Source organism: Gracilinanus agilis, chromosome 2, assembly GCF_016433145.1.
Source record: "Gracilinanus agilis isolate LMUSP501 chromosome 2, AgileGrace, whole genome shotgun sequence".
Lineage (NCBI taxonomy): Eukaryota > Metazoa > Chordata > Mammalia > Didelphimorphia > Didelphidae > Gracilinanus > Gracilinanus agilis.
This window is the reverse complement of record NC_058131.1, coordinates 481,273,675-481,286,088: the sequence shown is the minus strand read 5'-3', so window position 1 is coordinate 481,286,088 and position 12,414 is coordinate 481,273,675. Positions and strand designations below refer to the sequence as shown.

The window sequence follows — 12,414 nt, the reverse complement described above, 5'->3', positions numbered from 1 at the left end:
AAAGAAAAGTGCACAGATCTCTTAGACCCTGAGGACAAAGTAGAAATAGAAAGAATCCACTAGTCATTTCCTGAAACCCCAAAATGAAAACTTCCCAGGAACACCATAGCCAAAATCCACCTTCCAGGTCACAGAAAACAAACAAACAACAAACATTGCAAGCAACCAGGAAGAAAAAAATTCAAATTCTGAGCGGCCACAGTCAGGATGACACACAATTTAGCAGCCACCTAAAGGGGTGAAGAAGTTGAAATGATATTCCCAAAGACAAAGGGTATGGATTTAAAGTCAATAATCTGTTCAGCAAAATTGAGAATAACACAACAGGAGAAAAAAGAATGGACCCTAAAAGAAACAGGATGAAAATACCAGGTTTGTGGAGAAAATTCAAAACTAAGAGTAAAGTGAAATATAAAAAGGTAAATAAACATGAAAGAAAATGATGGATAAATTCCTTATATTCAAATATGAGATGATGTGTCCCCTTGAACCCCCTGTCACTTTCAAGGCTCACAAGGGAAGTCCAATTAGACAAGGTCTGTTGTATCTTGATGATATTAAGAATAGAAAGAGAGGGAGAGGTAGATGGCTCAATGGGTTGAGAGCCAGGCCTAGAGGTGGGAGGTCCTGGGATCAAATCAGGATTCAGACACTGCCTAACTACAGATTTGTGATCCTTGGTAAATCACTTAACCCCAATTGCCTAACCCTTTTGCCTTGGTACCAAAACAGTCTAAAGACTAAAGTTAAGGATTTATTAAAAAACAAAAAAACCCAGAATGGAAGGATGGTTAATAGATAATTATCTCACATAAATGAAACACATGCAGACATTTATACAAACAAGGAAGGGGTGTGGGAGGGAGCATCTGAAACTGGAACCTTACACTCATCTGAACTGGTCAAAAGCAAGAATATACACAAACACAGTGGGGTAGAGAAATACACGTTACTCAGCAGGGAAACAAAAAGGAAATTGGGGAAGGGGTAATAAGAGGAAGGACTAAGGCTTTTTCTAAGCAAAAGAAATTCAAAAGGTAAAACAAAAATGTAACTCTTTTGAGGTGGCAAAAATTAAGAATAGGAGGAAGTGCCAATAAATTGGGGAATGAACAAATTATACTATATGAATGTGACGAAATACTTTTAAGCTGAACTCTTTGTAAGCCAGGATTCTAATCAAGCAGGATTCCAGAGGCCTAATGATGAAAAATACCAAGGCCTCAGAAGAATGAGACAAATATTTTTGAGGACATGGCCAACGTGTAAATGTTTAGATTATGCATGTCTATAATGGTTTTTTTTCCTTGTGTTCTTAATGGGGAGGTGGGATGGGAAGGGTAATAGGATAATAGTAGGAAGGTGAGAAGAGTAAAAAAGATAAATATGCGTACATGTTTGTGTACATATACAATATACACATGAATATGTACAGTCACATGTGCACATATGTAAGCATAAACCAAAAACTTGGGGAGTCTGATCAACACAGTGCCCAATTACAAATTCTAGGGAGTCATAATCAGACTGCCCACCTCCAGACAAAGGGGTGATAGACTCAAGAGAACAGATTGAGATTTCTCAAACATGTTCAAGGTGAAAATGTTTCGTTTGACTATACATGTTTCCAACAGGGGTTTTGTTTTTCTTATTTTCTCAATGGGGAGGCGGGTGGAAGGAAGTGGGAGGGAGAGAAGGCTAATCTTTGAAAGTAAAATTTAATTAAGAAAAAAGTTAGGGAATGATGAGAACTGAGTCTTAGAAAGGGGAAATATGTGCTGTTGCAGTATTATTTATATATATTCCCCCTGGGAAAGGGCTAACGCTGGGCACTAGGGACTGGGAAAGTGGCCCAAAGGATGACAGCCAAAGTAGACAAACACTGTATATAGTTCCTCGCTTTCTGCTCTTCAATCACTGCCTCTCCATCCAATCTTCAACCTTCCTCCACTTGGAGAAGGCAAAAAGAGGAAGTATATGAAGGCAACCTCATGCCCCAACCTCCTCGCATCTCCTACTGGTCTCCCTTTACATACAGTTCAATTTTATAGAACTTCTATTTTCCATAGTTTGCTGTACTAGGTAATATGGATTTACCTAGCTGAAAAAAGGAGTTCTGAACTCATACTCCAAGCAAGGAATCATTATCCCAAGTAAGGGTTCCTTCTGGGATTTTATCATGTAGAGACATGTACTTTACATGGCAAAACAAAAAACATTCCCAAGGAGACTGCCCCATTCTTCTACAAAGATATGAAGGTAGATGGGATGTCCTTCACGACGGAGCTAAGATTAGAACTTAATTCTCTTGACTCATTCCTAAAGTTTTATGCCCAAACCACATTAGTTACATGTAAAGTTGGGAGTGGCTGGAATTGGTGCCTTTGGGAGAAAATTACCAGTGATTGGTGGCTATAAGCCACTTCATCCAGAAAGCTGGTAAAGATTTTGCTTTTGAGACTTCCTTTACTTCATAAGTTGACAAGCTGAGGCCCAGTTAAAAGTCAGTCACTTCTGAATCATACAATTTCTAGGTCAGCCTTTTAGAATCTTGCTCAATGTTGCTTCTTTCCCCAAATCAGTAAAAGGCAGAAATAATCTAGTTTCATAGAAAATGATTAGCACCAAGAGGCTATTCTTTGAGACAAGAGGCTTGTCTTAAGTTTCTTTAGACCACTAAAAAATGTGATACCATTTTCTACTGAACTCCAAAGGAAATTAAACACTTTCTTTTGTAATACTAGGGTTCAGAGTTTACCTCTAATTACAACCCTCCTACAGGCACACTGCTTTGCAAACACATTAAGTGGGCCGTGCTGCTGCTGTTTCAAGCAGTTTAATCACAGGAGAACTGGAGGCAAGTCATAAAGTAGCTTTTATTGGCATATCCTGGGGGGTGTTGTAGACATTTTTAAGCAAAGGTATCTATCCCAGCAAGGAATTCCATGTAACCCATAACACATCACTGAATCAGAACTTTTCAGATCCCAGAGACATGCAGCCAGGTCAGTAAGAGGTTCCAAAATTCAACAGGTCAAGCACTGTTTTCCATTAGGATCCAAAGAACAGATCCTGGGAAATCTGCCCTTGGATATGCATGGTTGAGAGGGAGGTTTTTGTATGTAGAGTTCAAGTCTTCTTTTGAGGGAACTTGACTCTAGCCTGCTGCTCCCCAGTCAAGAGTAGGATGTTCCTCGTTAGTTTTTAGGCACGTCTCCATTCAGTGTAAAATAGTGTCTACCTGAGCTCCGTCATCTCCTGACTTTAGAGTATGTGGTCATCAGGATGGTAGAGCTCACTCATGAGGCGGTAAATATAGGAGGGTGCATTCCCTCCAATGTTGGAAATAAAGAGGGTGATAAGCTCTGGTGGGACATAGTCAAACACGGGGCAATGAACACTGACCTTCTCCAAAATGTCTCCTGAAAGGCAACAAGAATAAATGTAAGAAATAATGTCTGGCTCAGCTACTGTGATCACTACAATGATACAAGAAAACTCCCAAACACTCATGATAAAAAATCCTATCCACTTCCAAAGAATTGGTGGACTCTGAGTGTAAATTGAAGTATAGTTTTCTCCCTTTCTTTCTTTTTCTTGCCTTTTTTTGTGCAGCATGGCTAATATGGAAATGTTCGGCATGATTTCACATGTATAATTGATATCATATTGCTTGCTTTCTCAGTGGGTGGGGGATAGGAGGAAGGGAGGGAATTTGGAACTCAAAATTTTCAAAAAAGAATTGAAAATAAAGAAATATTGTTTGGATCAGTTAGGAAGAGCGTGAGCTTATAAAGTTGTTATTGTTGCTAGGTCCTTACTCAATGAACTAAGTGCTGTGAACTTTGAGGAAAACAGAAAAGGGGCCCATAGGCACTAGATAGTTTCATAAGGAGATATGATTCAAAGCTACCCACCTGTGGCAATGATTTCATCAAAATAACCCCCATAAGGACTAGAACTGACACAAAGCTATTTACTGCACTTCGTGTAATTCATAATACTAGTATCTTTTCTGCAGGTATGTATTGTAGTTCATTTGTAAACTCAGATCTAGTCATCTTTACCTCCTAAAATTATAGTATGGCAGCTAAAATTATAAATAGCCTAAAACAAATTGAATGTTTTAAAGCCATGAAATTCCCAAATGTCATAAACTGGGTAAGAGTCATAGCCACTAGAAAAAACAATTCTTCTATTTCATTTCTCCTGGGCATCACTGAAGGCAGCAATAGGGCAGTCCATTTCTATTCCTGAACCTGAATTGTAACCCAGTCCCATCTAATCCTATAAATCAGCTTTTAAAAACAGAACTGTACCTTCTGTGAATGGCAAGACTTCTTCAGGGGCTACAAACTTGTGGAATGAATCTTCTTCATTGGGAAACTAGGAAAAAAGTTATAAAAAGAAATAAGACAAAAATAAAATGACTTTCTTGTGGGCATGTCACTCTCAATTATGAAGCAGCCCTACCATTAAAGCCAGCGAAAGAGAATAGTCCTTACCTGTGGTGAAAGCTTAAACATGGGTGCACAAACAATGAGTGGAGTGGAATGGTGTTTAGCTGCTAGGGCCAGGGTGTGAGTTCCTGCCACTGCTCTCAGGGAACCATTGGCCAGGATGGTCTTTGTGCCAATTATCACCTTTGGAATGAAAAGAACACGATGAGCTTAGGGAATGTGTAGGTTAGGGCTGGAGGAACAAGGGAAGAGACAGAAAAAATTCTAATTGGAGGTCACTGAGAATAGAAGCTAAATTAAGAATCAAAGCCCTGGCATATTTTGATTTAGGGAGACAAGAAGAAAAGAGGCAGAGTCCTAGAACTTCTGAAGAGAAGACTAGATCTCTCTTTTTTTTTTTAAACCCTTAATTTCTGTGTATTGACTTATAGGTGGAAGAGTGGTAAGGGTAGGCAATGGGGGTCAAGTGACTTGCCCAGGGTCACACAGCTGGGACTAGATCTCTTTTGCCCAATCACTTCAGGACTATTTCATGTTCTGGTTTTTACAGAAAAATGGGTAAGGAACAAGGCAAAAGGTGCTTTCAACTCTTGTAATATCTTGATAATAAGCAAGTTTTAGTCTCATAACAGCAGGATAGGAATTGCTTTCACTACAAGTTTGCTGGAGAGTCACTCTATATCTACTGGGATCAAGCTGAAAAGATTCCAAGCTGAAAAAGTAAGAAGATCCTGAGGCCAGTAATAGAAAGGGCCATCAACAGATGTAAAAGACCAAACCTGCATTTTTATTTACTTTGTCATCAATTTCCCCCCCCCCTTGAAGTGCCTTCCACTAGGACCAGCAAAAGACCTACTTATGCTGAAACCTTGAAAGTCTGCATGTTTCTACACTGTTGATTTTTGCTTTAATAAGTGAGTACATGACAGAGAAGATGTGAAATTCAAAGTCCATATATGTGTAACCAACAAATCAATGATGATTATAATGCATGGCAAGAAAAGTAGTATGCCTAAGGCTTCTGGATATGTTTATCAAATAAATAAGGTACAGAATTTTACTTTCTCCCAGAAAAGGTGGCTTCTATCCATCTATACATTTCACCTTCCAAGTTGTCAGTGATACCCAGAATATAGCACATAAATTGTTCTTCTCAGACACCGGGGACTCACATATGTGTTGTTTGTTCCACCTTCAGTCATGTATTCCTTTCACTGCTCTCCTAAATATCCCCAAGAATCTAAGCAGGGGCATAAGGAATGGGAATGAATATGAGGACAAGGGGAAAGGAATTCTGTAACTGGATCAATAGTCTCAACTTATATCTTCAAATAATATCAAGAACTTTCGTTTTTCCTAGAGATATCATGGAGAAGAAAGAATATTTTAGGAACCCATAGAAAAAGAATATTCCTTATGTGAGTAGACAGTATCTTCATGCTACCCTTCCATTTCTAGTAACTCCAAATATACTCACTTTGTTGACTCTTGACATAACAGCAAAAATAGCAGCATCAGTCATGACAGTTGTTTCAATATTCTCCTTGGCCAGATTGACTGCCATCTTATGGCCCTGAAATAAGAGGGTGAAATTGATGTGCCCCCATAGAAAATAACGTACTTGCAAATGTAATTTGGGCTAATATGTTTCTTAAAAGTTCAATCTGCTATAGTAGAAGTTCTTGGTATAAGTTCTCTGACAGCTAGTGGGAAGCTAATAAATAAAGCACATCCCTCAGCACTAAATACAGCAGTCATAAAACTAGATGTTTTATTAGATGGAGCCACTTGTTACAATTGGTCAGGTTGGTCCCAGTTCAAAACTCCATCTTAGATTCTGACACATGCCCTCTCTATTCCTAAGAATTGAGGTCAGATCAACCAATCATTTCTAAGGTTACTTGCCCTATTTGGATCCCTAAAGAGACTATCATACACAATAGATTTAAAGCTCAGAGGTCATCAACTCTAGTTGCTTCATTTTTCATATGAAAAAAACAGAGGTTCAGAGAGGTTGTGAATTCCCCAAGGTAACAAGAATAGTAAGGGACAAGAGTGGCATTTGAGCCCAGATCCTCTTGACTTCAAGGTCAGTGCTCTTTCTACGACATCATGCTATTTCAATCCTTATGTCCTAAATACTGCAATTCACTACTGCTTTCTCAAACCAACTATTACACAACATTTTTATTGACCAGTCATATGATCTTGCTGGTATCAAGAATTCCAGGTGAGGAAGCTCCCCTCTACCAATGTAGATTCAGGTGCAATATATATTAATTAGCTGGGTTAATTCCACTAATATGTCACTACATAGGGTTATTTTGACTTTTTCCATCTTATCAGAGACTTTCATTCCCATTCCCCCAAGTCATTATTATTCCTTGCTTACCAATTCAGTTAGAATGGACCAACCATCCCTTCTACTACCTCCTCCCATCTTTCTCAATTTTCCGTAGCTTCTCCAGTACCTGGCAGAAAGGAGCACACTCTGCCACAATAACGTGAAATTTCCGCTTTTGGGCAGCCACTTTGAGGAAGGCTTCGACGGTTCGAGAGTATCCAATAGTCATTATCACTTCATTGGAATGAATATGCTCCAAAGCCTGCATCGCTATGTTCTCAGTTGTCCCTTCTGCAAGCACAGTCAAGATACAAGATTATACACTTAAGATGGAAAGAAAGACTTATGCCCATCACACTTCCCACCAGTACACATTACAAGGAATCTAGACCTTAGGGGCACTGTAGCAAAAATGGTTGAAATGAAATTTTACAAAAGTCAATTTTTTACTCCTAATCTCAGAAGTGCAGCCACCCTGCTCCTTTGGTACCCTTTACAAAAATCCACTCCTATTTCAAATCCCAAGTCACTGTGGCTGCTGGGAAATCTACTAGCTCCCCTTAGGGCAACTTTCTGAAGACAGTGATTATCCAATTAAAAAATATTTTCATGTGTAAAACCTAAAATTGCTAGAGAACGGGAAAGTGAAATCTCTACTAAAGGGTTTTCTTTCCAAAAGAACCTACAAGTCAATAATACTGCATGCCAGCCAAGAGACCCCAAAGAAGAAAAGCAGGTGGGCAGGAAAGGCTAAAAACAAAAGTAGACAAAACTGAGACCCTAAAGGGCACGATTATTTATCTGATAAATCTCCAGAGACCATCTTCAGTGAAGCGACATCATGGGAATAGTAATAATAATCATAGATAGTATTTACAGAGTGCTCTAAGGTTTACAAAATGCTTTACAAAGACTCTCTCATTTGATCTTCATTACAACCCTGTGAGGTAGTGCTGTCTTCATCTCTATTTTATAAATAAGGAAACTATGCCTATGAGAAGTGCCCAGCGTCATAGAAACTAATAAGTATTCAAATTCAAATTCAGGTCTTTCTGATTCCAAGTTCAGCTCTCCATCCACTACACTATACAGCTGTTCCAAGCCTAGAAGCCTACCAACAATAGCTTTGGATATTTTTTCTCGTATTTGAATTCAAAGGAACTTCATATGTTAAATTTAACTACTGTGTCACTCTCTACTAATGTGGGCACAGCTGGGGGATCTGAAATCTAGCAGTGGTTGTGATTGGTCTTTAAAGCAAAACACATACTGGGAAACACACTTGCCATAAGGACTTCCACCCTTATCTGAGGAGACATACTTTTAACCAGGGACCAGCCACACACTTACCCAACTCCATCAACAACTCATTAATAACCTCAATGATATTGGCTTGGAGTTGTGCATAGTGAAGACTGAAATCTTCATTCAGGCCTCCAGCTGTCAAGAGTTTGTGTAAGGACTCCTGCTGATCACTCTCATCACTCCGTCCATGGAGTCTGAGGAGATAAGATATGATCATAAAAGCTAGAAGGAACCTCAAAAAGAATCTAGTCTGGATTTCTCTTTTAATTTTACAAATAAAATTATTTTAAATTAATTTGAAAAGCAAAACATTTATAACAAACTTAATTATATCTTTTATTTTAATTTTAAAAATTAATTTTATAAATAAAAGAGGAAAACATCAAGGAACAGACAGAAAAAGTGAATTGGCCAAGATTATACCCCAAGTCTGTGGGAGAGTTAGGCCCCAAACTCAAATCTTTTGTCTCAAGAGTCCAGTCTACTTTTCCCTACATCACAGAACCAAGGAAGGTTAAGGCCCAAAGAAATAAAGTGACTTCCCCAAGGGATGATGTGGCTACTTAAAAGGCTGATTCAATAATGGAGTTACTCCGGGGGCTCTTTCCACCACTCCAGTTCCAAAAGGCACAACAGAAAGGGGAGGGGGCTAGCAAGGAAAGGGAGCAATACCTCCCTTGGCACTTTCTGACATCCTCTTTGCGACACTGGGCTTTGTACAAGAAGCAGCTCAAACGTGCTAACAGCTAAAATCCCACCTTCTACTGGAACACTTTCCCCTTCAACTCTAGTGTCTTTCTACTGGGGTTACGTGCAATTTATCCCGAACCTTGTTTGTGCATTGCTGTTGGCATGTTGTCTGCCCCATTAACTATAAGCTCCCCTACTGTATTTCTTTGTATGTCCAGCGTTAAGTGTTGTGCCTAGCAAACAGTAGGCGTTAAATTAATGTTTACAGAGTGACAGAAGAGGCCACCGGGGGAGGGGCTGACCTGCCATACTCCTCGCGGATGATCTTGAGGACCCTACGCACCATGTTGCCCACTGTGGTCTCTGAGGGCTGAGCGGCCGTCATTCGCCGGCCCTCCTTCCGGATGAGCTCCATCAGCTCCCCTGCAGCCAAGGAAGGGAAAACATGAGCTGGGTGGTGCCGGGGCTAGCATTCTCCCCCAACCCCCGAGGCCACCCCAGCCCTCACCCGCGTTGCTCCAGCGCCCGTGGGCCACGATCCGGCGGAGCAGCCCCACCGTTTCCCGGGCCATATCCTCTGAGCTGCGCTGGCCTCCACCCCGCTTCAGCGCCTCCACGAAACTCTCGATCCTTTCTGATAGCTCCGTCCCCTTCTCGGCGGCGCCCGGCATTTTGCAGGTAGAGAACCCAATCCGTGACCCTGGAGCTGGAGGAAACAAGACACGCTACAGTAGCAAAACTGACACAAACGGATCTCTACTTCCGGGATATCCGAGTATACTTCCTGTCTCTTCGCCCCGCCCGTACAGGCTCCTTCTCCCCGGAGCCAATCAGAGGCTTGAGGCTCTAATCATAGGAGAAGCCATTTGCCGTTGCTACGGAAAAGCGGAAGTGTGGGGGTGAATTCCCCCTCACCTGGAACTTCGGAGATCTTATCTGGCCCCACAGTCCTCCAGACTCGGTGACCCGTCACTATGGAAACGGTAAAGCCTCGATTCCAGACTTCTTGTGAAGTCAATAAATAGTCCTTGTAGCAGCTCAGGATCTCCAGACCGACTCATATAAAAAGTATAAATGGCCTGGTAAACTCCTTCTACCATAACTCTAGAAAGGTGGTCTTCCAGTTTTGCCTGAACATCTTCAAGGCCACACATTACAATTTTGGGTTATTTCATTTTTTTCTTGCATGGAAAAAAAAAATCTGCTTTTTTGAACGGCCCAAATCATTGTGTTCCCAATCCCTTTTGGACCAAATGTGTTTGGTCCCTTTTGCAGAAGACAGCTCTTCCATTACTTGAAGACAGCTCCATGTTTCCTAAGCCTTCTTCTGGTGAACCTCCCCCAGCACCTTCAACTAATCCTAAAATGGCATGGCTTTAAATCCCCTCATTTCATGATCATATTCTCACAAACTAGATTTCAATTAGTTTGGGGCTGGAAAGGTTGATGAGCCTTTGTTTGAGACTGCAGGTCCTTGGCAACTTCTAGAGCAGTGATGACAAACCTTTTAGAGACAGAGTGCAGGGTCTCCTCCCCTTCCTCCATTTATCCCACATAGGGCTGCTGGGTAGAGGGTCAGGAGATGTGAAAAAATGTTAATCAAGCACAGTGGAGATGGGGAGGGGACCAGCTCCAACAGAGTCCCTCTGCTTTTCTAATAACCAACTTGGGGGTGAGGGAGGATGGCTAAGGGCCCACAGAAAGAGCTCAGTGTGCCATCTTTGGCACCCATGCCATAGGTTCACCATCACTTTTCTAGGTTTCACCAATGGTGTTTGATCTGATTGGCTACCTCTGTTTCAGAATGAATTCATAATAGGAGCCACCTTTTTGTGCTGCCCAGAAAAAGGGCATTAACTGGGTCTTATTTGCCTTTTTCTTTCTGCTTTTTTTCTGGAGAGATTCTGGGAGAGCAGCAGATCTTCAGACCCACATCTTTAGAGAAGTAGGATAGTTCTCTTCTTCCCACCTCACCACAAAACACATACATACAATCCAGGAGCCATTAAAAATCTGCCTTGGAGGAGAAACATTTAGTGAATTAGAAGTGCTTGAGCCCACAATGGACCAAGCAGTAAGTTCTGGACCTCAAGGACTAACTGACAATTTTCACTCAGCCTTACAGATGCCTGCCTCTCTGTTGAAGAGCCAGCAGTAGTTGGAGTAGTCATGGAGTACCACTGTTTCCTGGGGGAGGCACATGACAGAGCCAGATGTACTTGCCCATGTAGCACAAGAAAAAAATTTCTGAACAATGCTGAGTTCCTGGCCTCAGTCATTAAAGAGGCAGTGGCATAACCTCTCAACCATACAATAGCCATTGAAAGGGGAGCCATTTATGTAAGCATCGGGCATTCCTGAAGTTTACTCCTTTACCACTCTCAAGATTGAGAGTGCTGGAATCTACTTATGGACTCTAGGCAGAAAAGGAGGACATGATGCCAGAATGATGCCAGAATCTAAATTTTTAGCTGAAGAAGGGAGATTCCTTGGGCCATGTTAGCCTTGGAGGATGTTTAGTGAACAGTCCAACTGCCAAAGTTTGGGGATCTGGCCATCTGTTGAGAAAAGGGGAATTTCCTGAGAAGTTCCCATTTTGGCAAGAAAAGAGCATCAAGCACATGTCTTCTGGTCCTGAAAAGAGCTATGGCAAGGGCTCTGATATGGAAGAACAAAAGGTTCCAACTTTATACTTCCCTATAAGAGTGATTTGGACAATATGAGTTTGGTAAGAAAAAAAGATTGATAGCCTGTCTAGCTTCTCTTGTGGGATCATAGCAAATGGTACAATAGAGGATTTTAGGATTTGGGCAAAGTGAAATATAACCAGAGATTATATTGAATGGTAAAATGATAATTGTGATGTAAGGGTAATTAGCTTAGTTGGAAATGCAGTGTAGTCAGACAGAAAGTTTTAAAAAAGAGAGTTAAGGTGTTAGGGTACTTTAAGAAATTTCTATGGAACCCTGATGAGGTCAGAGATAGAGAATTTTGGAGGGTGCCTTGAGGACGTTGGTTGAGTAACAGCATTCCCTACTTCTTCTGGGAGAGAGACTGAGAGGGTGGTTGTTCTTGACTTTCCTCTCAATTCAGCCTTAAAGAGTTTGTGGAAGATTTACAACATCTAAATCTGATAAAAAAAAATTAAGAGCTGTTTGGATCAGAGAGCAGGATAGCTTACTGAGCTGCTACTAAGAGTTGTTCTGGGCCACCAGAGAATAGCTGCTTGGAGAAACAACTTCCAACTCAGATCATCAGAGTTGATCTTTGGCCAGAGGGAAAGGGTAATCTCTATAATGTTAAGTTAATATTTTGTTTTTAGAAATAGGTTTAATAATATATAATTATAATTTAGTTATTCAGTGTAGATCTAAGAAGGATTACCATTTGGTAATCATTGAAGAATTCCCATGAGGGAAAAGTTTGGTGGGAAACTTATATAGAATAATTAGTTAATAGGGAATCCTTTATAAATACTTATTTTCCTTTACTTCTTTTTACTTTCCCTTTGTATAATTATTTAATAGTTATAATAAATAAGTTTTTTTTATAACTGGCCTGAAAAAGATTTTTTCTGCAACTGCCTGGCAGCCATATTTTTTCAATGGTCAAATT

General features: G+C 40.6%; 1 protein-coding gene across 1 annotated transcript; it reads right to left on the bottom strand.

Moving 5' to 3' along the window:
• Positions 1 to 2,862: 2,862 nt before the first annotated feature.
• Positions 2,863 to 9,533, bottom strand: EIF2B2 (eukaryotic translation initiation factor 2B subunit beta). The gene is made up of 8 exons (XM_044662085.1): positions 9,308 to 9,533; positions 9,102 to 9,222; positions 8,155 to 8,303; positions 6,932 to 7,095; positions 5,938 to 6,033; positions 4,506 to 4,643; positions 4,320 to 4,386; positions 2,863 to 3,422 (listed from the first exon to the last, which is right to left on the bottom strand). The coding sequence occupies exons 1-8, from the start codon at positions 9,468 to 9,470 to the stop codon at positions 3,265 to 3,267; spliced, it is 1,056 nt and encodes a 351-aa protein (XP_044518020.1). The 5' UTR covers positions 9,471 to 9,533; the 3' UTR covers positions 2,863 to 3,264.
• Between the last annotated feature and the right edge of the window lie 2,881 nt (positions 9,534 to 12,414).